Below are 27,808 nucleotides of genomic sequence, written 5' to 3'. Positions count from 1 at the left end.
TTGTGGCACTGTTACCAGACAGTGGGCACCTTCTCGGCGCGGTGTCCAGGTTCTTGACGTCTCGAGCAAAGAATTGAACGAGATACCGAGGCAAAGTAGGTGAGAAAAAGCAGTTTATTAGAAGAAAAGGAAACACTTCAAAGAAATAGAAGCGGACCTGAGCAGAACGCAGTGGCTCAAGAGCCATTACTAAACGGGACAGTACACTCCAAAGAGTTTGGAGCCGGCTGAGCAATAGAAGAGGCTCAAAAAAGGCTCAAAGGCCCAAGGGGCTCAAGGTGGCATGATTAGGAGAAAAAGTACACTCCAAAAGGTTTGGACTGGGCCCCCAGCAAAGGCAAGGCTCAGGAGGCTCTAAGGGACTCAAAAAAGGGAAGGGGTGACTGGCGAGGACTTGGAGTTTTTATCCTTTTTTCTTCAGAATGGGCTGTTCCTTTGCAGGCGTGCGACCACTTGATTGACAAGAGGCTATTACCTCATCTTTTTAGACTTCGCATGTTCTTTCCCAGAATTCAGTCTCTTATAATGAACTTCTGGGCATATGTATGATATTATAATGATGGTATAATAAGGCCCAGGTGAAATGAAGGTCGTTGTGGCCTTTACTGCGCAGGTGTGAGTGGCCAGTAATCTAGTTGGGTATTTTGTACCCATTTGTTCCTCATAGATAATTACAATGAAAAGGGTAAGTTTTGGGCAGAAAGGGGAGTCTTTTGGGCGGTAATGCAGAGACCCGATGTCTATCTCTAACTGCCTGCCTTGGTTTCCCCTTGAGAGACATGATCCCCATACAATCTCTATGGGAAGTTGGGGGACAGGAGGTCTTTTCTTCTGTATCTGCTTCCTGCTGGGCAGGGGCGTAGAGCTGTTCCTACCTATTGGGGGATTCATGTAACTCTCACCCTATCTGATCTCAGATGAGAGGAAGGGGTCTCAAGATCCTCCTGGAAGACCATGCTGGACTGGCAATCTTGCTGGGGTATCCTCTGTATCCCCAAGGCCCCTACATGAGGAAAAGTAGATTTTAATTAATAAATCCATTAGCTCTATGGAGCCTGTGGTCATTCAACCAGTCATTTAGGTGGCGTCAATTGTCCAGGAGCTAGGCGCAGAATGGGTTGGAAAGAACTTTAGGCTTCAATGATTATAATCAACAAGTATACTGGCCTGGGGGAATGTTAAAACCTACATATTTGGTTTCTGGGATGGAATTATCCAAGAGTTAGTTCTGGAATTGCTTTGGGGGTGTTGGGAAGTCACAGGCTTTTAAGTAGTTATCTGAAGCAGGGGTGGGAGACTTTCGGTGATTCAGGTGATTTTAGGTGATTTTAGGATTCAGAAACTGATTAGGAGAGTAATCAAAGCCTGGGGCTAAGGAGCTAAGAAACTAGGGAAAGGGAGACTTAAAATTTCTTTAGTGAAGGAGGCTTAAAACTTCTGTAGCGAGGGAGCTCTCCCATGTCATTTCCCCCCAATCAGTAACAGGGTCTCATATCTTTGAGACCGTTGGGGAATTACAGCCCATTTGGTCTCCATGTGAGAGCTGGAGTTCTGAATTAGCTCCAACCACTGAAACTGGCCCAGAGCCCTGTTGAAGTGTCATTTGGAAGTTGAGCAAGAAATAAATTTTGTTAAAAGGTTTAGGATGCAAAGCCCAAAAACAAGGGTTAAAATGTTCATTAGCAATGGTCCGGCAAGGGGAAGAAGCCAGGATAGGACGCCCAGCTCCAGATCTTGGACCAGGATCCCCAAGATTCACTAAATTGCTGGCGGATCCTGGAGGCTCTATCTTTGAACTTTTGGGACTATGTCAGGCTGATTAACATAGAAACAACAGTCTTCTTCTAAAAATAAGCATAGCCCCCCTTTTCGGTGGTTTTTCAAAGGGAATGGTTAGGGACTGATTATTGGGGGCTATTTTGATCTTTGGAGCCAAGTAGAGGAAAGTATAGGTTGCTATCCAATTAGCTGGAAGGCACAGATAAGACCTCGTGAAGCTATAATGAGCAGCTGCAGCAGTTCTGTTTGAAGACAGCTTCAGGTCTTCAATTGGCTCACAGGAACAGGAGTGACAACCTTCCTTTTGGGGGAGTTCTGTGGAGACTTAAATGAAATAAGTTTAATTCGAGGGAAGTGGACTCAGCCACTGACTCTCTGAGGTCCAACAGCCATTGGGGTGCTTGGAAAACTTGCAAAGGGCTCCTTCCATATACTAGGAGCTAAACGGGTCTATTAGAGACTTCTCCCTTTAAGTTTTTAATAGTACTTGGTTCCCTTTATTTCTTAAGTGCCTGTTGAGCCTCTCCCAAGACATTTCAGGTTATTTGAAAATTTCTATAGTGAGGGAGGTTTAAAACTTTTGCAGTGAGGGGGCTCTCCCCTATCAGCACTAGATAAATGAAACAGGAACAACCCCACAAGGCTGACGAGAGCAGAGCCCCCAGCCACCCCATTGAGTTGCGATGTGAAGGAACAAGGCGCTTTTCCTATGCTGTCACAGCGAGAGTTCAGGGTTTGCTTGGTATTGCCACAGTGCTCATCCTCTCCTTTCTAATCCACAAGGAAACAGATCGCAGGCTCCCTCTCTGCTGCGATGCCTAAGAGACCTGAGTGGAGGGGAGCCGGTAGCTGAATTGTACCACAGTGACAGCCATGAGTGCCCAGATCTTGTTGTAGAAGTACTGGCCTGTCTCCTGGAAGCCCATGCGCTGGTAGAGGGCCAGGGCGGAGTGCTGCATCAAACTGGTGCTGAGGACAACTTCACTGTAGCCTTGGTCCCGCGCAAACTGGAGGACAGTCCTGACCAGGGCTTTCGCTATCCCCTCCCCCCGGCGCTCCAAGGCCACACTTAGGTGAAACAGCTCCACCTGCTCCTTCCGCAGGCTGGGCTCCTTCACGGGCAGAGCTCCCACTGTGCCCACCACCTGCCCCTCAGACTCGGCCACCCAGAAGCAGGAGCCACGCTCACTCATGTAGGATTTGGTGATGTCAGACATGTCTGTGTGCAGAGAGGTGACCACGTACTGGGTAAAGCAGTGTTTGACAATGAACCTCAAGGCAGCAAGGAGGGTGAGGTCGGCTCCGAGGGCCAGGAGCCAGGAGCCGGAGACCAGGAATAGGGCAAGGGGCCCCCCAAGCAAAAGCACGAGGGTTCTTGGCAGCTTCAGGACGTAGCGGAAGGTGGTAGGGATGTGCTCAACTATGCCTTGGGAGAACAAGGCCACAACCTGTTGGCGGTCACTCTCCTGGTATTTGCGGATGTGATAAGGAGCCATGGAAAAGTTCTGTGTCTGAATCTCAAAGTCCACAGGAGAAAGCTGGGCCTCCCTGCCCTCTGCTCTGGCAGCCCTGGGGAAGAGAAAGGAAGCCATGTAAGTAACCCCATCTCTTCCACCTCCCAGGAACCGGACAGACCTGCTTAAGGGCATGTCTTTCTGCTTTTGCCTGAGAAAACAGACCACAGCCACTGGGAGAAGGTATAGGGTCAGAAAGACTCACATTTGACCCTGATTCCATTCTTTTCTAGCTGTGTGACCTTGGGCATGTCAGTTAACCTCTTTGAGCCTGTGTTTCTTCATCTATAGAACAAAGTAAAATCAAAACCCGCCTTCTGAGGTTGTTTTGAGGATTTAATAAAATAACATATACAAAGCTCTGGTGTATAAAGTATCATCCCCTATACCCTTTTTCCCTCTTTTTCTGGTTCTCCGCTTCTTGGTACCTTGAGGTGACAGTGAATCCGGAGGCCAAATAAGTCCAGGGCTCATGCTGCCTGCGCCACTCAGCCAATAGACTGACACAGGAGTTGGGTCACAGAATAAGCGTTTATTATCAGAGAACCGGTGGTCTGAGAAGGCAGCGGGGCAGGTTAACACCTCCAAAAACTGCCTTAACATTCTCAGACCAGCTTGGGGTATTTAAGGGAAAATCTGGGCCTTCCTCCAGAGGTCTGTTGTGGAGGCAGCAACCCAAGGACAATGATGGGAGTAGCCTGGTAGACCATTGAGCTTGTGATCAATAAGCCAAAGGGTATTAATCATAAGTTTCAGGGTAATTTTCTAAAACAGGGAACTGGGTGGGACAGGGGACATTCCGAGCTCGAGCTCAAACCACAGGGGGATGACCTATTTTTAAAGTATAGGTAGGTCAAGGAAAGGTGAGGCCAGGGACGCGGAGAGGCCTCCGTTATGGGGGTGCCAACCAAGCCCTGTTTCAACAGCACCATCCAGAGCACATGTCCCACCCTTTGGTCCCTCTCCTGGGGACCATACATGGCAGGAATCCTGTTTCCAAGAACAGGTTTCAGCAAAGGGTTCTTCCCCCTTGATTGCAAAGTTTTAGGCTGCTGAGGTGGCAGAAGAGCCAAACACAAAAAATGGCCCAGCCTTGAGACCCAGAGGAGGGCGTGGGGCTCCAGGCCACACTCAGAGTGCTGTCCTTCCACCCATGTCCTCTCACCTGCTACCACAAAAGCCTTGTGTCCAGTGGCTTCAGCCTGGCCTCTTCCCTCAGCCTCTGAATGGCAACCAGGAAACTGTTCAGGGCGTGCTCCACCACTTCTGGGGACCAAACACTGGAGGCATCCTCTTTAGCTGGCTCCTGGACGCGTATTTGTTAATCATAAACCCTGTTGTGGCTGGCTGCTTGCCCACGGGTTGTGAAGGAATTCATGAATCAGGTAGAAATACAGAAGGAAGATTAATTAAAGTAGAAGTGTCAGCAGGGTAGAGTCTGCTGGAAACTACTGCTCCAAGTCTTTGTTTTATCTGAAGCTTTATGTTTTCTAACCAGATGTAAATTGCTTTGGTCTGTAGTGGAATTTTCTGTCAAGTTTGGCTTTGTCCTTTGGGGCGGAGGAATGTGCGCTTAAACTGGTTATTGCAACCTTTTCATGTGTTATGTAGATTTAAGTAGGAGCCAGGAGTGGATCCTGTACAGATGTAAAACCTTCCCCAAGTCACAGGGCCAGCATGGGCAAAGTTAACAGAAACACGGAAACTGGTTTGCATAGTAAATGTACTCAAGCAGAGCCAAAGAAAGCTTTCAAAGAGTCCCAAGCCAACTTATACTATTAAATCGAATTATACCAGAGGTCCAAATCTCAAAATAGAAGACTTAGTGCCACTGAAGCAGGGCCCAACTGGGCCCCTGTACTCAGAATGTCTCTGGGATGCCCTGCCCCGCATCCGGTCTCCTTTCACTCTATTTGGCCCTTAAACAGTAAATCTCACCCCTACGGCTTGAGCTCAGAATGCCCCTGGGCGGCCTTGCAGTGTTTTGGCTTCTGGCCCCAGAGCCTGTAGATGCTTGTTAATTACAAACTTTAACGCTTAGCATTTTTCCAGGTTACTCCCCCACCATTTCCAGACCAGGGACACCACAAGAGATACGATGACAAAGGGGGGCATCACGAAAGGAAAACAGACCTCAGAGACGTCTGTCATGCATCCTCTGGGAGAATGTCCAGACTTTCCCTTAAATACCCCAAGCTGGTCTGTGAATGTAAGGCAGTTTTTGGAGGTGTTAACCTGCCCCGCTGCCTTCTCAGACCTCCGGTTCTCTGATAATAAACGCTTATTGTATGACCCAACTTCTGTGTTGGTCTATTGGCTGAGTGGCGCAGGCAGCATGAGCCCCAGGCTCCTTTGGCCTTTGGTTACACTGACGCATGAATATGTCTCTGTGAGTCCCCAAATGATGTAGGGGACTTTGGAGTGAGTGCGGAGATCGTGTCTCGTGAGACCGAAGAATGGAAACATGGACTCAGGAGAGGCAAAGAGTTTTAGAAAGAGGACAGTTTATTGAAAGCAAAGGATCAGAGCTCCTGAGACATTGTGTCCTGTGAGACATTGTGTCCTTTTTATTTTTTCTCTAAATTTCACTATTGATATATTAGCACCAAGGCAATTTATTTAGCCCTATGATGAAACATGATATATGAACGCTGGATAAAAATGTGCAAGGCCTTTAATTATGTTATTTACAAAGGAAAGGAGTTCGCCAATATCTTTTGTTGCTTGACCTCTGAGGAGATATTGTAATTGAGGTCACCCACAGTTTCTGAAGGTCTGATGTCTTTCTAGGATACCACCTCGTCTTCTTGGACCCCTTCCCGCCACCACCCCCCAGAGAGAAGGGGTCCCAAGTGGGGGTGCCCATGATTGAGGCAAAAGCTCTTACTTTTATACCTTCCCTTGCCCGCTTGGGGAAGGGGCTGGAGCCTTCTAATTGGATTCATCTATCAGGTTTGTCCTGTTTGCTCATCCTGAAGGGATTAACGAACCAACCCATTCCTATCTATCAGATCTGCTCCTTTGTCCGGCCAGAGGGGATTTGAGATCATTTATTAACCTTAAGGCGAATTCTCATGTCTCTGTCCTGGAGTGAAGGAGCCATTCCAGGGCCTGGAGTTTCAGGATATGGCTGCTTTTTGTTTATTCCATCAGAGACGCCCCTGTCCACCTAGCAACATGCTAACTAACCTGTCTCAACACCCCTATTACAATCCCGTCTTAATAAACCCTAGTATCAAGAAGCTGGGCTGTGACGAGGTAGGGAGCCTGTTTCCATTCACCTCTGGGATCACCAGAAATTAGTGGGGAGGTGTGGGGGAGTTGGTAAGCAGGGTCTGAAACAGCCGAAAAAGAAGGCACAGGGTTTATGACCAGTCCCTGTAGTTTTGAGTGTGGGAGGTGGATAGTGGATAGGTGATTAAAAAAACCTTCCCATGAGGTGACTCAGCTTCTGCTGCTCTCAAAACTGGGGAGATGGGGAGCAACAATACCCGGGTAACAGAGCCCCCTTCCCTCACCCTATCCCAGGGCACAGAGGACACAGTCAGCTTTTTGCTTTAATATATAATCCTTGACTAAGGAACCAAGCCCACGTGGCCTACCCAACTGCATCCTTCTAGCACCAAAGACCCTGTAGTAACAGGTTGAGTTTGCTGGTAGAGGATTTAGACTCTGGAGCTACCTGGTTAATGCAAAGGGCACTGTTCCTAAATTGGCTCAAAATGACTTTCCCTACGAGACTTGTGGAGCTTATGTTAAATTCTTCTTTCCCAGGAAATGACATTGCTTTTTCCCCCTTCTGTCACAGAGTTGAAACATTATAGTTACAGAGTTCAACCTTACCAGTAGTCGGACATCTCAAAATGGCAAAAACTGCTTACAAGAGGCTGGCGAGCTTGCTGACATCAGCAAGTGTGTCCTCTGCTTATTGATAGTGCAAAATGGTACCTTTCTAGGATTAAAAGCCTCTTCCCCAATAATCCCACTTCTGGGAAGCTATCCTAAAGAGAAACATGTACCAATATTTACTTGTAAAAGTGAAGCGAAAATTTGAAAGCAACACAAATGTGTAAAAATAAAATTACATATGTTACATGTTACACGCTGGTAAAAAGAATGTTTGAGGTGATGGCATAGGAAGAGGTGCTGCGATGGAATCATCAGCACAGCATCAGGGGTCACACATAGATGTGAGATTTAACCCTGACTATAGCATTTTGAGTTTTGGGGGAGCTTCAACTCTCTAAGCTTCAAGGGAAAAGCTGCCTTTATAATGGACAGGTCTGGGGATACCACCTGAACCAAGTGGTTAGGTAGAAGTTAGAAAATGTAGGAAGGGGGGGGGGGAGGAGGGGGTCCATAGTGCCTACAGAAAGAGCTCATAACTTGCTTTGATTAACTGCCTCCAGCCACATATCAGTTTCTACAACAGATGACAAGAGGTGGTCTGGAGCAAGGATCTGAGTCAACAGACCTCCACCCATCTTAGGATGTCATACCCTCCAGTGGAAGAGCATGAACCACTTTTTCCTGCCAAATCAATATATAACTCCCTCCTCCCACCCAGCAAACTATAAGTCCTAGGGACAAGGGTTCTCTCTCTCTCTCTCTCTCTCTGGCCCTTAAGCTCTCTTGCCCTTGCTCTCTACCTCTCCCCCCGCCCCCCTTGGCTAGGCCCGTTCTCTACCCTGAGCATGTATCACTAATAAACCCTGCTTGCACATTAATCAGCTTGCTGACCTTTGATTCTTCACTGTGTTGGCAAGAAGAACCCAGACTCTTGCAACAAAGTAATCAACTTTGTATACCAAGGTGTTAAGCCATAGTGTAGGCCAGGAGCAGAAATCTTAAAATCCATTTTGTCTTGATCCTGTCTGGCTTAATCTTCTAGGGGCCTGGGCAGTCCGGTCGGAGACCTGGGGCCAAGGTGTGGAGTTGGAGGGCTTGGTCATGCCCGGAAACCCTTTGTCATTGAAGGGGGAACAACCTTGTTTACCACTCCTATAAAAGTCCACACCCCTTGGCTCAGGGAGGTTATGATCTTCTCCCTCTGCTCTTGCCTGACCTCCCGCAGCTCAAACACACCAACTAAATTCTGATAGACCAATCAATCTTGGTCTCCTGCTCCTCTGGCTGTGCCTAACACAACGTGGGTGCCAACAGACATTGTGGGCCTCTTGATGACACCCAATGGGAAGGACACAAAAATCTATTATCATTCCCTGAAATATTTAAAGACTCGAATCGTGAACAAATCCAGATTGTGGAATTCTGAAAGACATCTAGGGTACTCTTAAAAAAATGTCAACATCATGTATTTTATTTTATTGGGGTGGGGGTAATGACTTAATGTGTGACTTTTATTTCATACTACAGAAATACAAATCAAAACCACCCAGTAGTCAGGCCAATGCCAAGCAGTATGACAAACTCTCTAAAGAGATTACGAACTGAGTTTCTCAGATTTTTAGTATATTAACTGGGGCCAGCCCGGTGGCTCAGGTGGTTGGAGCACTGTGCTACTAATGCTGAGGTCACCAGTTTGATTCCCACATGGGCCAGTGAGCTGCGCCCTCTACAGCTAAGATTGTGAATAATGGGTCTCCCTGGAGCTGGGCTGCCGTGGGCTACCACGAGCAGCTGGTGGCCAGCGTTGAGTGGCCGGCAACCTGTGTGAGCAGCTGGCAGCTGGTGAGAGCTGCCGTGAGCTACCAACAGCCAACCAACTGCCTCAGCCAGGGGAAGCACAAGGCTCATAATACCAGCATGGGCCAGGGAGCTGTGTCCTACACAACTAGACTGAGAACGGCTTGAACTGGAGTGGGGGGTGGAGGCAGAAAAAGGGGGGGGGGAAAAGAATGAACTGTAGTTTGTTTAAAATGAAGATTTTCAGGCCAAACCCCAGATTTTAATTTAGTAGGCCTGGGACAGAGTCTAGGAATCTGCAAATTGTTCACCACCTCAAGGACTCTAATATGAAATAAAGAGATGACTATGGAGTTAAGCATGCTGGTTCTTACTTGACCTGGATAAATGGATGATGGGTGGGACACAGTGAACAGTATTAGGAGAATCAAGGTAGAGGGAAGAACAAGCCATGGTGTTTCATCCTAGCTTAAGGGGTTCTGATTAGAAAAGCCTTCCACTATCAACCTACAAAACCTGGGGATTAAATCTTGAACCATCTAAGGTTTCAGAATAGGGGAATATGAGTGTGATTTTTTACAAGAATGTTGATTTGATGGGATGAGTTGTAAAGCTAGAAAGCCAGGAAGGTTTAGAATGAGATGATAAAAATAAGCATCAAGGAGGAGGTACTGACAAAAGAAAATGTCAGGAAACATATTGGTAAAAATGGTGAACTTCCTTTCAGATGCCTAAGGATAGTTAGTTAATATTAAATACATTAAAAATATCCATTATGAACATAACATCAGCAAAAATAAAATAGAATAAAATAACCAACAGATTTTTCAGACGTTTATTTGCCTGGTGCTTAAAACTCCATACGAGCTCAATAGCAGTTTGTATTGCCTTCTTTTAAGAGTTTTGAGGGCAAAATTTTCTTTACTTTCATGAAGAAAAGGCTTCGAAGGATCAAAGTGTTTGATATCCAGAACTGTGTTCTCATGAGACAAGTAAAGAGTTAACAGGAGCAAGCTTGTGAGCTAGCAGGAATGAGCTTAAAAATGAACTGCTTGGCTCTGTATCCCCTGGCTAGCACTGCCCTGCAAGCTGAAAAGCATCTTACATCCATCACAGGCAGGACCAGAACAGTTCCCAATCGCAATGGCAAACCCCTGCAAGCTAACAAACACCCATCATAGATGGGAACAGAAGAGTTCCCGGAAGAAGCCAGTTGTAACAGCAACCCCTACAAGCTGACATCCGTCATAGATGGGAACAAGACAAAATAATTGCAACGGCAGGCCCCTTGGAAGCTGACAAGTACCCTAGAACATGCAGAGAAAAATATGAAACGGGGTGGCCTGTTGGCTCAGGTGGTTGGAGTGCCATGCTCCTAACGCCGAGGTCGCTGGTTCAATTCCCACATGGGCCAGTGAGGTGCGCCCTCCACAAGTACATTGAAAACAATCACTTGACATGGAGCTGAGCTGTGTCCCCACTAGATTGAAAAACAATGACTTGACATGGAGCTAATGGGTCCTGGAAAAACACAGTTCCCCAATATCCCCACCACCACCCCAAAATGAAACCCCAGCACTCCTCATCGGGGCAGCCATCTCCTCTAGACACTGCCATGGGCACCCTTGCTGCTCGACTTTCAATAAACCTTTTCTTGCTTTCCTACTTTTTCTGAGTCTCGTGAATTCTTTCATGTTCTGCAAATGACCAGGAATAATTATAAACCAATACATGTTGAATTCCTCCTGAAGTTTTCTCTCACTTTGTTTCTTTTTTAGCAAGCTGAGTGGAGTTTTGACACTGTAAGGGTGAAATTTAGTAAATCAACGTAATTAGACAAACTAGTTTGCAGTTGACTAACTGCATAGCTTGCTATCTAGTCAGCTGTACTAATAGTTACTACTTAGTGTGCAGTTTGAGCCACTCTGATATTCAGCTATTTCCTCTTTGCTTCTCCCCTCACTGATTAACTGAGGAACTGTTTTATTCCCTTTCTCAAGGCTATCCATACCTTGTTAACCCATTTAATCAATAGAATCCTAACCTGAAAAGAACAATTTCTTAGTCCTCAGGCACCCACACACCGGAATACACATAAAGCCCCAGCCCTCGGTGGTCCCGACCGAGTCCAGATAACATTATTGTAAAACAGACCGACCCCAGGAAGGATGTCAGCCCTCGGACCTGCCTGACAGACGCCCCCTATCCTTTGTTCTTCTTGTGTAACCTTCTGAGCGGTCTAAGGACGGGGAGGTGGCCTTTGGACAGGAGTTCGCCATCCTCCCAGAATGTCGGCATTCTGAATAAATCCGGCTTTTCTTTCCACCAACCATGTATCTTGATTATTAACTTTTTAAAGCGGCAGGTAGCCGGACCTTAGCACGGTATCAACACCTCCAATTTGAGTTGGTTATTTTCACTTTTCATTTCACAACATGATTGATTTTTTGCTGTAGATTCTGATAACACAATAATTTAGCATATGAATCTCTAGTTCATTTAGCTGTTCCTAAGCTGTACCAGCCTGTTTCTCTGCTTCAAATGTAGCTGAAAAAGTTTTATTACATAGTTCTTCATAAAGGACATGCCACTTATTCATTTCCTCAGTTAATTCTGCCATTGAACTTTCTTCTCTAGTTTTTTCTTGTAAATGTTTGCAATTGCTATCCCAATTACATAAAAATAAAATATATTTGAACAGAAATAAAAAACTAGAAGACAGTAACAAATAATAGTAACAGTGATTATCTTTTAAACTATTAAGAGGTAGGAGTAAAAGGTTTTTTTCCACCTTTGCTGTACCATTCTGTGTTTTAAAATTGTCTATGATGAACAAATATAAATTTTGTAACCAGGAAAAGAAAACCAATGTTTTTTATAAATGCTGAAAATTATTAATATTTCTGTCATTTCACAAAACATCTTTTGTTGACATTCTACAAATGACACCATCCAATAGTGTTCCAATACTTTCTTCTTGTGAAGATAGTTTATATATCTGTAAAAATAAGACAAAGTATGACATGCTGTTATGTTCACAAACTACCAATTTTCACCATACAAACATGTATAAGTGAAGTTATCATTCAATTATTGGGATAATGGTATGAAATTACAAATGTGATTAAAATATACAAAGTTAGATGGCAAGTCATCACATGTCAAATTGCAGGTATGGTGGTAACTCTCTAAACATAGAAACCAAATTTGTACCAGTTTTAAAAGCATACATCTAGACATTGACTTCATACCAAATTAATTTTTTATGTAGGCTTGATATTTAAAGTTATTCTTTCTTAATTAGAGAATCAAGTTTCTAATTTTATTTTACATAAACCTACATCCAATCTTTGCATCTATAATTATTTTTCAAGTAATTTTTAGTAACAGTAACCTTTCTTAAAAGTTAAAAAAAAACAGGAGCATTGGTGATCAATAGTAAACAGCATTGTTAGTATTATTCCTCATCGATCACACTCTTTTTACAAATGCAGATTTACAAACCTTTTTGACTTCTGGAATATTTGTTATTTCAGAAAGATTTTCCAGAGAAACTTGATGACCTTCTACCTGAGATATTAGGTTTTCTTGATCTATTTGTTTTTCTCCATCTTCAATGTAAACAATTAGAACTGAAGTGTCATTTACTGAGACACCAAATTTTTTCAAAGCCTCTGAAATCTAAGGAAAAATAAAAACAATAAACCAGTAGTTTCTATATCTGAAGCATCTCCCCCTTCACCTTCTTCTCTGCTCGGGTTCTTATTTTCACATCCTAAGGGTTCCGTCTGCCACATCTTTTCTCTAATAATCCCTTCCTAACATTGACAAGTTCTGTCTCTAGAGTGCGCCCTGCTCCAAGTTGCACCTCATTCCTGTGGAAGCAAGCCCAGAATTCTTGGCATAGCACAGAAACATCCCTCCCTCTGGCCTCACGTGACCCTAAGCCATGTATTCCTGTCTTTCAGCCAGTCTGGACTTCATATTTCTTTGCCTGTGCTCATACTTTGTCCTCTGCGAAGTGCCCTCATCTTTCAAGGTCCAGTTCAAATGTCATGCCCCACTGTACCCTCCTCCTTACAGAATGTTCTTTGTTGCTCCCACAGCTTTGAATTATTATTCCCACTATATCATTTATTGTAGAGCACTTGAACTTCTGTCTTGTTCAAATGCCTTCCTCAGGAACATATTTGTTTCTTCTGCCTCTAGAACGGCAACTGGAACAGGGACAAGCGCAAAGGATGTTTACTGAATTAAATAGCTTCTGGAATTATTTCAAATGATCTCAAAGAAACAATAATTATCTGGCAATTTTTTCCTCCCGGTACTGGGGAATTCTATTACCATGCATTTTATAAAGTTTTCAAATATCTGTATTTCAAACCATGCCACAGGTTTCCTAATTTTTCTCTTGATGATATTAGTACCTCGTTGTATGATTAATAGTAATACTAACGCTAAAACTTCACCAGCAAAATTTCAGTTTGGTTTTTTTATATACCACATGTGGAATGTTGTTAGCTCAGTAACTTTGATGACTATCACCATCTCACACCACAAACTCCTCTGTGCACTAGGTGTGTGAATGAGAACGTGTTAAGGGCTGATCCAGGTACCAGAGAGGCTTTTGGTATATGGAAAAGACACAGATTCTTCCTCAAGGAGTTTACAGAGAGGATAAAAGATGCTTATAACTCACAAATATCTATGCCTCATGTTTCACCATTTAGTTATCATTTAGAGGGATCTTCCTGACCTTATATGATAAAGAGGACAGATAAAGCTATCCTCAGTTAGCTAAACTTTTGCTTACTCACATGTGAAGTGACTCCAAGCTTATTTATCTAGTAAGAGGTAGTGCTAAACCTCCACTCTCTGTCCAAAGCTCTCTTCATTTATTATTTTGGTTTGTTACTAACATTAGGCTTACAGGAATTTAGCCTCCAACCCAACACTAGGAAACACACAGGTTATCATGACAAGGTCAACAGAAATAAAGTAAAATCCATATTGATTACATTGTTATTTGGGGAAAGGTTGAAAATAATTTCAGTAGATAGAGTTCTCGTCTTCATTTTTCCCAGTTTGTAGAGGTGAACTGCTTTGTTTGCTGCCACAAGTATCTGAAATGGATCAATGATCTACCAAAGAGAACAAAAAGAATTACACACAAGAGTCTGGAGCACTCTGAAGATGCATGCCCTCTCATGGTAACTCCAACGTCAGGCTGTTTCACGTTATCACAATTTCTATGGACTATATTTTCAAAATTTCTATCTCAAGGGCCTGCATGTTCAGAAAATCATAGACTTTTAAAGCTGCAAAAACAAACAGTAAAAATTAAAAAAACACATTAAGAGCTAATGTTATGGGAAAGGCCATATTCTGAACATTTTGTACCTGTATCTTCTTTAATTCTTAAAACCATACTATGAAATTGGTATCATTATTCACATGCAGTAGATGAGGAAACCAAGGCAAAGAATGTGTGGGTTTGAATCTCAGCTCTGTCACTTACTAGCGAGGGAACGTGTGCAAATTCCTTAGATTATCTGTTAGATGCAGGTAATCTTACTTCATAGAGTTGTTGTGAAGTGAGTGAGTATATGTAAAGCACTTAGGAGAATGTAAGTATGTATAAAGCCAGATGCAGAGTAAGCACTCTTATAAAGGTTGGCTTCTACTTGCTCAAAGTCGTAATAAATGGCAGAGCTTGGATTAAGTCCTGGAAATGTAATTTCACACGTGTGCTCTTCATCACTATGCAATGCTTCCTTTGCAGAGATTCTGTAGTTCAGATGAGATGGAGATCTACTTATCTGCCACTATGTCAGTGCCAGACTACAACCTTTCCCATCTCCTAGAGCAGGGCCTGGCACTGCATCTTCTATTCACTGTTAAATTCAAGGTTGGCCAAATGTGATTCAACTCGACAGCTTGGACAAGAACTTTTTACCTGAAGATGACAATTTTAGGCTAACCTGTAACATTATGGAAAATGAATACATTCTTAAATGCCCTGTAGACCTCACTCATTCTCACTTGTACTTACCACCGTAGGGTTTATTAATGAACCATCAATGGCACCTTCCATGGCCTTTTTTCTCAAGTCTCCAGCATTTTTTACATCTTTAAATAACAGAAGGGTCACCCTGCATTCGGGAAATAAGTCCAGCTGATGTGTTAACTGCATTTCGTAGATAAGCAGGATTCTATTATATAAAACCAAAAAGACCAGAGTCTTTTGTTTAAAAGTCAACATTATAATTCATTAACAAATATCTTTGCTAACAAATAAATTTTCAAAAAGTTAATAATATGATAGAACTGATAAACTAGGAAAATCCATCCCCAAAGCACTTTTGGCATCCTCATGAGATGTTGTCTTCCTCACACTGCTAAGCTGTTTCTAGCTTCCTTTATCATTCCTGGGAAAGGACCAAGGTTGCTGCCTGCTCTTCTGGTTGTACAGATGAGGTAAGCTCAGCTGCACGGCTGAGGGGCAGCTTCCCCAATAGACAACTAGGTGCAGAATACAAGGAATATTTTTTATTTAATTTTTATTGGGGAATATTGGGGAACAGTGTGTTTTTCCAGGACCCCATCAGCTCCATGTCAAGTCATTGTTTTTTCAATCTAGTTGTGGGGTGCACAGCTCAGCTCCACGGTCAAGTTGTTGTTTTCAATCTAGTTGTAGAGGGCATAGCTCACAGTGGCCGATGTGGGTATCGAACCAGCAACCTTGGTGTTATGAGCACCGCGTTCCAACCACTGAGCCAACCGGCCACCCACAGGTGGCTCAGGTCCAGGCTTAAGCTGTTGTTTCTTGCTGGCCCAACTGGCCTATGTGGGACTCGAACCAGCGACCTTGGTGTTATGAGCACCACACTCCAATCACTGAGCCAACTGGCCACCCACAGGCGGCTCAGCTCCAAGCTCAAGCCGTTGCTTCTCACCGGTCCATGTGGGAATCGAATCGGCAACCCTGGGGTTATGAGCACCTCGCTCCAACCACTGAGCCAACCGGCCATCCATCAGGAATTTTTTAGACCACAGGTTACCTATGGTATTAACGAAACCTTACTAGAACTTAGCCTTTTTAGCTTTCTGATCTCACTGTTTTATTTATATTTTAGCAGAACCTAGACACACATATTAAGGAAAAAAATAATTCTAGAGAAAAGAAGTATTATACTTGACTCAAAGATATTCAGTTCACACATGCAATTTAACCAGAGGGTACAACTATTAAATAATTAATAAGATTGGCCCTTTCTTAGACATAAGTTTAAGAAGGAAAAGACAGGGTATGTATAAAGACATAAAAGATGCATGAGACACAACTTAAATAACTAGAAGAACATAACCATATTTGTTAGGTCCCTGAATGTTAGAGACCTTGACTTAATGCTAGGTCCATGAATGTCAGGTCTCAGAGACCCTGACTTACGGACAAAGCCATGCCTGCAAGAAAACAACAAAATGTCTGTTGACCTGTACCTACAGACAGAGCCGAACTTGTGATACAAGAAAACAAAACAGTATAGCTACTGGCTTACAGGCAGTCAACATTTTCTGTTCAAACAATGCCACCCTGTCAGCACAGCCCCTATAAAACACTCCTCAACCCCTTTCGGGGCTGCAAGTCTCCTTTACGGGTGTAGCCCAGACTGTAGTGGTCTTTGCTCAGTACGATATATACTTTTCTCTCTTACCATAAAAACTTCCTTAACTTGCCTGACCATGCACGTTCCTTTACTGGCTGACCTGTCAATATTCTTGAATGGGAAAACAAAGTATTACAAAAATGTGATCTTTAAAACAATTTTAATCAACGTCTTAATGAGATATTTGGGTGAGGCAATTTGATAGGTTCATTTTACCCTTTTATCTGGTAGGTTCCATATCTAGGACTCTTTCTCAAGGAATAAATTGGAAATCTGAGAATTTAGGTAATAAAAAGTTCCTCTCATCATCCTAACAGTAAAAAGTTGAAAACTTATCTAGCTAACAACGGGACTGGTTGTGACTAAACAACCATTAAAAACTGAAATCTTGAAGAGTAAAGATGTGTGAAAATAGCAATAAATAACATGAAGTAAAAATATCTGACTGGAAAACAAAACATAAAATGTGGCATAAATCGTGGGGTTTTTAAAAAGGTAAAAAAAGAAAAAACATTGCAAGGAAAATTCATCAATAAAGTTCTCTCTGACTTGGTGGAATTCTATCTGTTTTTTTTTGTGTTATAATGAGGAGTAAAATATCTGTGAATAAAGTCCTGGCACATAGCAGCTCAATCTTTATTGTCATGATAGTGTCCAACAGAAAAACTACAGAAATCTGTAACAAATTATACAAAAAGATGAACACAGAAAACAAAAGCATGAAGGAAACACACCAAAAGACAGCCATCTTGGTAACTGGATTATAGGTAATTTATATGGTCCTCTATAAAAAAAAATATTTTTGTATGCATGTTCTGAATTTTTTATAGGGAGCACACAAAATATAATGAGCACATATACTCATGGAGAAAAAAATCTTACGTAGTTTTTGTTTTTACACTAGTAAAAAGGACCCCTAGCACACGTCAAAATAGTTTGTTTTATATAATTCACTCACCTAGGCTAGAAATTTACATTAATCTCAAGTCCCATTTCTAATCCATAAAATCGTGCCAATTTTACCTCTTAAATACCATTTTAATCAGTCCACTTCTCTCCCTTACCCACTGCCACCACACGAGGCCACCGTCTCTCATCCACACCTGTGGCCTCTTAGGAGCGGTCGCCTCACAATTCCTGCTCTCCTATCATCCAACCTCCACCTGGCAAAGTGACCCTTTCAAACTGTAAACCAAACCTTGTCCTTCCGCTACTCTTGTGCTAAGGCCACAACTCTGTGTCAAAGCGTTCCGCTTTCTATGACCTGGGCCCTTCCTCTTTTGCTTCCAAGCGCACCTCTTCCCTGACGGCGCTCTTTCCGCTGCCGCCGCAACGGCCGACTTAGCTTCAAGTCACCAAGCTTTCTCCCCACCTCTGCCCTCCCGGGTAGGGAGTTCCCGACGCAATTCCTCCCTCCCATCAACTCGCCGTTAAAGGGTCTATATACTGGAGAGCCCAGAGCCCCGGGGCTGGGTCCCTATTATACGAGCTCCTTCTTATCCCTCGTCACAGCTTCAATGAGTCGGGACCTGACTGGTTTTCTGTATCCTCACTAAGGTGTATAAACCTTGAAGGTAGAGACTGAGTCCATCACTTTGGCGCTACATTTCCAGGGCCTGGTCTCGTGAGGCGCTTGTTAAACAAGGGCGGAAGGAGCTCCAGGCGTGGACTCAAAATAACTGGGTTACAGCTGCCCGGTATCCGCCCTCCCGTCTCCCACCTCCAGCCGTCTCCTCCCAGCCCGGCCCGGAGGACTCACCGCCGCCTGCGCCGTCCGTGTTGGAATATCTTCCCCTCGGAAGGAAAGCCCACAACTTCCGGAAGCCTGGCCCCAGCATGTCTCTCCGGATCCCGGTGGGAGGGAGTTTCCGGTGCGCCGCCCCGCCCACTCCTCCGCGGGTCCTTCTTCCCCCACGTGAGTCGCCTTAGCGGACGCGAAGGAGAGCTCCGTCCGTCGCGTCCCGTGAGGGAGGGCTGGAAAGGATGCGTGGGCCGGGGTCTGGGTGCGAGCCTCCACTTTGTTCCTAACTTGTATTGGGCCTTGAACGAGACGTCTTCACCTTCCTGTGCAAAGCATTGGCCAAGAATAGCTCTACATGTCTCCGATGGTCGAGATTCAAGGTTTTTCTTGGCACGCGGGACTCGGTTGCCTTTTTGCTCTCGGTGCGGTCATTTAGGGAGGATCTGTTACAGCAGATGGCGCTAGGCTATTTGCCTTGGATACTTATGAAGAGATTGGTGACTACGTTAATGAAACCAACCTTTTCCTTCATCTACCAGGCACAGGAATTTGGTTTGTCATCCCTGAATGTACCAGCCTCCAAGAGAGGAGGAAATCCCCTAAACAGGCTGTAGAGAGTTATTTTCCATGTTCTTTATGATTGGGGTTCATTCTGGTCAATACTTTACACAGCACAGGTAAACAACAAACAGCTGTCAGTGAATATGTGCCATGGAGAAAAGGAGGAATGCCAGGTCGTATTACTATTTTAAATAGGACGGTTAAGAAATACCTCACCAAAAAGGACCATTTGAATAGTGACTGGAGGCGGTCTGGAAGCAAGCTGTGTGTGTATCTGGGAGAGCAGCATTCCAGGCAACAAAGAGACTTCAAAGGCTCTGATCCTATTTAAGGAATAGCAGGGAGAACTGTGGCTTGAACCAATGGGAATACATATATATTGGTAAAAATTTACTCTGACAAAAGACTTGTATCCAGATTCTATAAAGAAGTACAACTCAAAAATAAAAGAAACAACCTAAGTTAGTAAGAATGGGTGACATTTGAACAGACACTCCACAAAAGATATCTGAAAGGTCAACAAACACGTAAAAAGATGCTCAACATCACTAGTTATCAGGGAAATGCAAATTAAAAACATAAATATTACTATGCACCCATATGATGGCTAAAATTTAAAAGACTAATAGTATCAAGTGTTGTCCAATATGCAGAATAACTACAACCCTCATGTACTGCTGGTCTGAATATAACACAGTATAACCACTTTAGAAAAGACTGGCAGTTTCTTTAAAAATTATATATAATTTAATAAAAAATTACTTACAAAATATACTTACCATACCCAGAAATTTCATTCCTTGGTATTTACCCAGGAAAAAATGAAAATGTGTGCAAAGGCTCATACATGAATGTTTATAGCAAATTGATTCATAATAGTCATAAACTGTAAACAACCCAATGCCCAACAACACATCAATGGATAAACAAATTGTGGTAAAACTATACAATGAAATGCTACTCAGTAATAGAAAGGAATGAATTACTCATACTTGCAACAATACTTGCAACAAGAACAAGGATGAATCTAAGAACATGATCAGCAATAAAAAAAAAAGAAACTGAAATTATGTTACTGCATGATCCGATTTCTACAAAATTCTAGAAATTACAAATTTATTCTACAGTGACTAATAGCAAATTAATGGTTGCTAGGATTGGGAGAATTGGAAACCTTGTCTGGAAAGGACCCCAAAAGAACCTCTGCAATGAAGCCAATGTTCTGTATCTTGATGTGTTAGTTACAAGGAAATTGAATTTGTCAAAATTCATCATATTACACACTTTAAAAGGGTACATTTTATAGACTATAAATTATGCCTAAAGTTGTTTAAAAAATAGACATTAAAAAAAGTTGTCACCATTCATAGTAGTTTGAAGTTGTCTCTGTTCAGAGCAGCTTGTCTGTAACCACCAAAAGCTAGAAACCACCCAAATGTTCATCAAGTGAGTGAACGGATAAACAAATTGTATATCCATGCAACGACTGCAACTTGGGAATAAAAAGAATCAACTATTGCTACATTCTATAACAGGGATGAATCTCAAAATAGTTATGCTAAATTTAAAAAGCCAGACATAAAAATACTACATGCTGTGTGATTCCATTTATATAAAACTAGTCTATAGTGACAGAAAGCAGATCAGCGGCTGCTTGGGTAGGGGGCATGGGGTGGCAAAGAGGAATTACAAAGGGGCACAAAGAAACGGGGTAATAGGTATGTTTGATTTTAACAGTGGTAATGGTTTCATGGAGGTATACATGTCAAACGTATCAAATTGTGTACTTTAAAAATGTACAGTGTATTGTACATCAATTATATTTCTAAAACTCATTTTAAAATCACAAGACAACACTATATCTGTATTAGAATAACTAGAATAAAAGAAAAAAAAGGACAATACTGTGCTGGTGAGGATGTAAATAACCAAAAGTCTTATACCTTGTTGACAGGATTATAAAACAGTACAGCCATTTTGGAAATGTTTGGTAGTTTCTTATAAAATTAAACTCACAGCTACTTACTCCATAGCAGCAATTCCACTCCAGAGGAAAACATATATGCTCATAAAAACCTGTACACAAATGTTTATAGCATCTTTGTTCAAAAGTCAAAAACTGGAAACCCAATCCTTCAACTGGCAGATGGGTGAACAAATTGGGGTATATCCGTACAACAGAGTACTAACTCAACAATAAAAAGGAATAAACTATGGGTCCATTCAGTGACATGGATGAATCGCAAAAGCATGCTAAATGAAAGAAGTCACATTCAAAGGTTATATATTGTATGATTCCGCTTACATGACATTCTACAAAAGGCAAAACTACAGGGAACTGAAAACAAATCAGTGGTTGCCAGGTCTGGGTTTCGTAGGAGCAGCTGGGTTACAAAGTGACATGAGTGAATTTCCAGGGGTGATGAAACTGTTCTCAAATATAGTTACAAAACGGAATGCGTTTGTCACAACTCATAGAATTGTACACTTAAAAAAGGATGCATTTTACTGTTTTTCAAAAAGGCATCTCAGAGGTAAAGATGATCCTTTTACCTACAGCTGCACAGGAAGAGAGATCATTATGTATCATAAAATTAGTTCAAAAGATCTGATTTGATGAAGTGTTAACTGAGAACTTTCCTAAGACTATCAACCTTGTTCTCCCCTGCAATAATAGACTTGCCTAAATATACGTAAGTGTTATCATCTGTTAAAGTAAATCTAACCTTGGTAGTGTTATCTGAACAAGTGGGTCATAGACGACACCCAGACTCCAAAAACGATTCCCATGTCCTGACAAAATAACCCACAAAATGAAACCTGTACTTCTTGAAAAACTGTTATGTTGGATGTAATTGACATTTCTGTATTCCTAAAAGATGAATGTGTTGGATCTCAATGTTCAATCAGTGGAAGAGCTCTGGTACTTCCTGCTCTCATATGCATAGTTGAACATTAAAAAGTATGACTTTGCCAGATTTATTAACAAATACTAGTGTCTTACCTAGGTCCTACAAAGCAGAGCCTGAGGCAAGGATTAAAGTGCTGGTGTTTTATTTGGGTGGTGAGAGTGAGGAAAAAGGGAAATGAAGCAAGGAAAGAGGGAAAGCAATGTGAGGAAATGTATTACCTTCCTGGTAGACTTCACAAGGAACCAACCAGAAGGAAACACAGGTTGTTTGGTATGTGTGTTCGCTCAGCAGGCTGGACTTTCCCTGGGAGGCGTGAAAGGAAAAACCATGCCTGAGAGTAGTCCACAGAAGAGACAGGAGGGGGAATTTGCCTGTCAGGCTCCTCCTGTCTCTTGTGTTTCATTATGCAAAGATCTCTACTGCGGGAGCTTGTTGTCATGCAGCAGCCTACCTGTCTGTCCCCTCATACCTACCCCTAAAGGAGAGTCTATGAAACTGATCCTTTCAGGGACTTTGCATCTCCTTTGTGCTTATACCTTATATCTCCCTTTTTGGCCCCAAAGGATGGCTGGTTAGTCACTGACGGGTAGGATTCCTTGAGGGAGGAACACCTAAGAGAGGCACAGTCGCATAGGAGCCATCTGGAGAACTCATGGGATTGATAGAGGTGGGCACAGCCACTCACCTAAGGAGAGCTTCTGCCTCTGTGGCTATATTCCTTCCCACAACCTGCTTGGGAAGAGATTCAATGATGTGATAACATCAGTTCTCCATCTATTCATATGCATAAAGGTTTTGTCCCTTGGGGAGGTACATACATCCTGAGACTTACAGTTCCGGCTGCCTGCAGGCGAGGGTGATTGGTTTGAATCAGTTTCCTAGTATAATGTGTGAAATTCACAGATCTTGAGATTAACAAGCTTTACTTTCTCATTTGTTAACCATTAAAAGCTATGCGTTGGCCTGATTTGGGGCTCAGTCCTTGAGGCTGGAGTCCCTTGGCCTCGCTTGCACTCTATTTTTGGCTAGTCTTTCTTAACCCTGCGCCGCCCTTCTCGCTTCCCACAGCTCGTCATGCAGGATGCGACAGGAGCTGACTCCTTCACACTTCTGATCATCTCACCCTTCAGTGGCAGCTCAGAAAACCCGATCCTGTGGCCCATAGTGTGGCATTTCCTCCGACTCTAAAGTGGAGGCATGTGGTGTGGGGGTTGGAAGGGCCATGCAGGCGCAGTTTAACCTGGGCTCTAGTCAGCTCAGGGAGCACAATATTGGTAAAGCAATAAAGAAGTGTGGTGCAGGTGGCAGATGGTACCTTCATGAAGGAGGAGGGGGTTGAAGGAATCTGAAACCATGCTTAGAGCCTGTGTTTCACCGAACAGGAGATATGAATGAAATAAATGCTAAACAATGACACAAGGTACCGTGTAGAAAAAGAAATCAGTAGAAGAGTAGAGTTGGGAGAAGGCTTTAGTGAGAAGGGGCTTCAAAAATGAGAATGGTTTGCTCACAGAAACCACAAGAGAACCATTATAACCAAGCAAACAACTTGAAAGACAAAGGTATGGGGGTATAAACACGCACAACACAGCGCACTCAGGACACGGCCGGCACACCGACAAACGGGAGAGGAGTATCGCAGGGAAACGTGGGCTGGGAGTCAGATCACAGAAGGCCTTGTCCAGGACTTAGAAGTGGCTCCTGAAGGCCATTAGCCGTGCAAGATTTCCAAGAGGGGAATAACATGAATGAATTTGTTTCCAGAACATAGTTCTGGGGCAGTTATTAAAAGTATGCTAGAAAGGTGGTTCAGACAGGACCCTGGATGGGATCCCCTCCACAGTAGGAATGTTTGTAGTTGACAGTATAGGACCAAATCATGACTTAGGGTACTCAATGGCCTACACTCCTGGGACATGATGCATAAAAATCAACTTACCAGACAGGAAAAACCCAAAACCCACTTTTATTGGCTCATTTATAGTCTCATTACACTGGCTGGACTGAACTCATGCCTATGCCTATGTCTCTACTCCCTAGCCAAAATGACAGTAAGGGAATTTTTACAGATTGAAAACTCACAAGAGAATGGGAGAGATTACAAAATGGTAGATGAGAGACAGCAATAAAATTATCAAAGACGGTAGTGGTCAGAATGGAGAAAAATAAAACCTAAATGTATACAGCATGGGGAAAGGAAACGAAAGGCCAGCTGACCACCTTATTACAAATCTACCACAACACAACCAGGGTATCCATCAGCTTCAAGTGCCACAATTCTTAGTACAGAGAAATGGGCAAAGGTCACCGGATATTTCAAGAATACCTCCAATATGAAAGACAGGTATCAATAAACAGGAAAAAAAAAAAAAGAAGGAAAACAGTTGATGCAGGGAACAGAAGAAACCTAAAAATAACTGATAACTTGATAGCAAAGATAATACATCCATAAAAAAAGAATCAATTCACAAATATGTGTTCCTCTAATCTGTACATCATCGGCCTTGGGTATTTGTATGTCTTTCCTCAAGAAAAAGAATTAGTCAGTTGAACTTCAAAGAATTTTCAGAATATGCTAAAATTTGGGTAAGGATTTTGATAGAAAATAGAGGTTTTAATGGGTACTTGTTATAGTCAGTGGTGATAATCACTTGTCAGAATATATTTTTCTTGCAAAATTAATAAAATTATCTAAGCGTTATTTAAAATGAAGTGCCTGGGGAAAACGTCATTTGGAAAATAAGAGCTAGTTCTTGGAAATTAAAAATGTATATAAAAAAATACATAAATAGCAGAAAATGTAAACTATTAATAGAAGAATAGAAAATAAAGCTGAGGAAATTCTCTTGGTTTAAAAAAAGCAAAAAAGGTTAAAAATAGAAAATAAGAGAAACAATATATTATTAATCTAGAGGTACATTTCAGAAAATCCAATATTCAACTAACAGAAGTTCCTGGAAAAGAAAATTGGATAAAGTAAAAAGAAAGTTTCTCAGATGCACATAAGTTGCCAGACTGAAAGAGCTCACTAAGTATCTAGCATTATGAATAATAGTAATAAAAAAATACCCATACTAAGGCGTATCATGAAATTTCAGGAAATCTTGAGATGAAGATCCTAAAGCTTTCAGAAAGAAAAATTGTAGGTCACAGATAAAAGCTCTGGAATCAGAATAGCACAGGGTTTCAACAGCAACAAACGTGGAAAACAATGAATAAATGCATTTGAAAGTGTCTACCTATAATTCTGTAATTTATCAAATTATCAATGCAGTTTAAGAATAAAATAAACCCATTGCAGAAATGCAAATCTCAAAAAATTTACATCCCATTAACCCTCCTTGGGAAGCTACAGGAGGATACACTCCACCAAACAGGGAAGTAAATCATGAAAGCAGCGGCTATGGGGTCCAGGAAACAGAAGCGGGTATAAGAAATGACCAGGGCGAAGGTGAGGAGAAATCCCAGGGAAAGAGCTATGCCCCAGGTGTAGAGAACCACCAATGTGCCTATCATGGGCTGAGTTGTGCCTTCCCAAAATTCGTATGTTGAAGCCATCTTAACCCCCAGGACCTTAGAATGTGACTATTATTTGGAGATAGTCTTCAAAGAGGTAAATAAGTTTGTATGAGGTCGTAAAAGTGGGCACTAATCCAATATAACTGGTGTCCTTGTAAGATGGGGAAATCTTGACACAGACACAGAAGGAAGACCATGGAAAGACAGAGAAGATGGCCATCTATAAACAAAGAAGAAAGGCCTCAGAAATCAACCCTGCTGACACCTTGATCTCAGACTTCCAGCCTCTGCAACTGTGAGAAAATAAATTTCTACTGTTTAAGCCACCCAGTCTGTGGTACTTTGTTATGGTAGCCCTAGCAAACTAATACAGCACCCAATATGGAACAGGCCAAGAAGGTTCAAGGAACGATTTTAAACAAAAAAGAATCTGATGTGTTCATCTTATCCATGTTAAGAGAAATGTTATAATGGTGTCAGAGATTTGAGGATGAATTAGTGATAGGTCCATACATAGGAAAAGAGGCAAATGGATTAGGCAAAAACGAAGTGGACAAAAGTGGTACAAGAAAGGAAACATAATCATGGTACACTATGGCTCAGAGGTGAATGATATTTACCTAGTAAACAACTTGAACTTAGAATATTGATTTAACCAAAAGCTGGGAAATAACTATACTGAAAAGATGAGGCAACAGAAGTGTGTGTGCAGGTAGATGATGTTTTTAAAAAGCTAAATCCTCATCTTCCACAGTAGGAAGTCAATAGATAATATCACAAACTGAAAAATCAAGAAGTGGCAGTACAAGCATAGTATTTAACTATGGAGGCAAATGCAGAAAATAATACAAAAATCCTTAGTGACTGCCTTTGGGGTTGTGGGTGGTGGTGGCTAGGGACTATTCTTTTTCATGGTAACCTTGGTAGAACTATTTGAACTTTAAACTACTCATATGTGCCTTTAAAAAAATATATTTAAAAGCTTAAACAGAACATTAAAGACCTTTTGAAAAGGAGTTGCTGGTCCTTTCAGCCAGAAAACTTTAAATGGTCGGGTGTGAGCAGAAGCCAGAATTACGCTCTATTGAATAATAAATGAGACACAAGACAGGAAAAGGAGACTAGTTTTTAACAAGCCTGTTGATAACTGAAACAAGAGGAAGGGGACAATAGTGTCATGAAAGGTTTTTTGAAGGTGGCAGTGCTTGTATGACACTTCTGCTGGCAAGGTCCTCCTCAGAAACTGCCTGCCAAGGAACCATTAGAACTATTAGACTAGCAGATTCCCATACCTGCCTCTGCTTGTTCTTTTTACCTCATCAGTTGTCTTCCTCCCATTTCTTTTCCAGTGAGCCTTCAGGATGTATCCTGGGGAACAATTTCACAAGAGCAGCCTTTTAGCAAGAACTCTTGTATCTCTGTTAAATGTGGTAGGCAGAGAAAAACTTGATAAGCCATCACTTAGATGAAGGGTAGCAACTTGACTGAGCTACCTAATTAGACACAGACCAGGGCAGTAGTTGAATTACAGGACTTCCTTAGGGTCAGGTTCCATATGTCGTTCATATATAAAAGAGCAGAGAGACAATAACTATCACATGAAGAATCAGACATGCTGATACAAATGTTGAAAATCAGAGGCTTTAAAAAAAATCAAGCCAAGTTGCTGAAATATTCATCAAATATCTACCAAGGCTTATGATGTCATGATGGTGAGACACTCCCCCCCTTTTTCTGCCTCCCCCCGCCCTGCCGACTCCAGTTCAAGCCGTTGTTTCTTAGTCTAGTTGTGTTGGACACAGCTCCGTGGCGGCCCATGCTGGTATTATGAGGCTTGCACTGAATCGAACCGCTGACCTCGGCGTTAGGAGCATGGTGCTCCAACCACCTGAGCCACTGGCCGGCCCAGTGAGACATTCTCTTAAGCAAACAAAGGTTTGTGGCTTCCTTTGCAACTAAAAATTATGAACAACTCTCAAGTGATCTATCTGTGTGTTCTAGAGGTATACAAGCAAAACAAACAATTTAGAAAAAGACAAGGTCAAGGCACCACTCCACTGTGATAGGAAAGTGGAGAAAGATCCCAGCAAGTTATGTTTAATAGAGAAGCAAAAACACAAGGAGCCATGCAAGTCTTCCAGACATCCCAGGCTTTATATGTCATATCCTATACTGTTCATTAAGCAACTTTTATTGTCTATAAAAGTTTTCAAGTTTTCTGAATTGTTCTACCCAGTTGATCCCAATTACCCTGTCAGGTAAATTACCCAGCATTCCAGTTTATCAATCAGTCTCTCCCATCCAATTGACAATCAATCCCTCAAGGTTTATCCATTTCTGTGTTAGATGGCATATCTGACAATTCAGTGAAAGGAAGTTGGTCAAATCCCACAAGAGAATGTCAAAGAAAGAAATGGATAACTACAAAAATACCACAACTAATTACAAATAATGATTAGATTCCAAAGA

The 27,808-nt window shown here is 42.3% G+C and overlaps 2 protein-coding genes across 5 annotated transcripts; both read right to left on the bottom strand.

Annotated features, from left to right (window-relative positions):
* Positions 1–92: 92 nt before the first annotated feature.
* On the bottom strand, positions 93–18,496 carry NAT8 (N-acetyltransferase 8 (putative)). Of its 3 annotated transcripts, XM_019712860.2 has the most exons (3): positions 18,366–18,483; positions 4,459–4,640; positions 93–3,348 (listed from the first exon to the last, which is right to left on the bottom strand). In XM_019712860.2, the coding sequence occupies exon 3, from the start codon at positions 3,273–3,275 to the stop codon at positions 2,598–2,600; it is 678 nt and encodes a 225-aa protein (XP_019568419.1). In that variant the 5' UTR covers positions 3,276–3,348; positions 4,459–4,640; positions 18,366–18,483; the 3' UTR covers positions 93–2,597. The 3 variants fall into 3 exon arrangements, with proteins under 3 accessions (XP_019568419.1, XP_019568421.1, XP_019568418.1); XM_019712862.2 differs by lacking the exon at positions 4,459–4,640 and having other exon boundaries at positions 18,366–18,496; XM_019712859.2 differs by lacking the exons at positions 4,459–4,640; positions 18,366–18,483 and adding an exon at positions 3,499–3,571.
* On the bottom strand, positions 9,761–18,497 carry TPRKB (TP53RK binding protein). Of its 2 annotated transcripts, none has more exons than XM_019712863.2 (5): positions 18,366–18,497; positions 14,992–15,151; positions 13,958–14,080; positions 12,444–12,620; positions 9,761–11,937 (listed from the first exon to the last, which is right to left on the bottom strand). In XM_019712863.2, the coding sequence occupies exons 2-5, from the start codon at positions 15,130–15,132 to the stop codon at positions 11,851–11,853; spliced, it is 528 nt and encodes a 175-aa protein (XP_019568422.1). In that variant the 5' UTR covers positions 15,133–15,151; positions 18,366–18,497; the 3' UTR covers positions 9,761–11,850. The 2 variants fall into 2 exon arrangements, with proteins under 2 accessions (XP_019568422.1, XP_019568423.1); XM_019712864.2 differs by having other exon boundaries at positions 14,992–15,091; positions 18,366–18,473.
* Positions 18,498–27,808: the final 9,311 nt, after the last annotated feature.

This window comes from Rhinolophus sinicus, linkage group LG05 (assembly GCF_036562045.2).
Source record: "Rhinolophus sinicus isolate RSC01 linkage group LG05, ASM3656204v1, whole genome shotgun sequence".
NCBI lineage: Eukaryota > Metazoa > Chordata > Mammalia > Chiroptera > Rhinolophidae > Rhinolophus > Rhinolophus sinicus.
This window is presented reverse-complemented; position numbering and strand designations above follow the sequence as displayed.

Coding starts and splice junctions, on each gene's coding strand:
- TPRKB (XM_019712863.2), bottom strand. CDS start 15,132: ATGCAGTTAACACATCAGCTGGACTTATTTCCCGAATGCAGGGTGACC. Junction 12,621..13,957: donor ACCTTTCCCCAAATAACAAT/GTAATCAATATG, acceptor ATTTTTCCTTAG/ATTTCAGAGGCTTTGAAAAA. Junction 11,938..12,443: donor ATATTCCAGAAGTCAAAAAG/GTTTGTAAATCT, acceptor TTATTTTTACAG/ATATATAAACTATCTTCACA.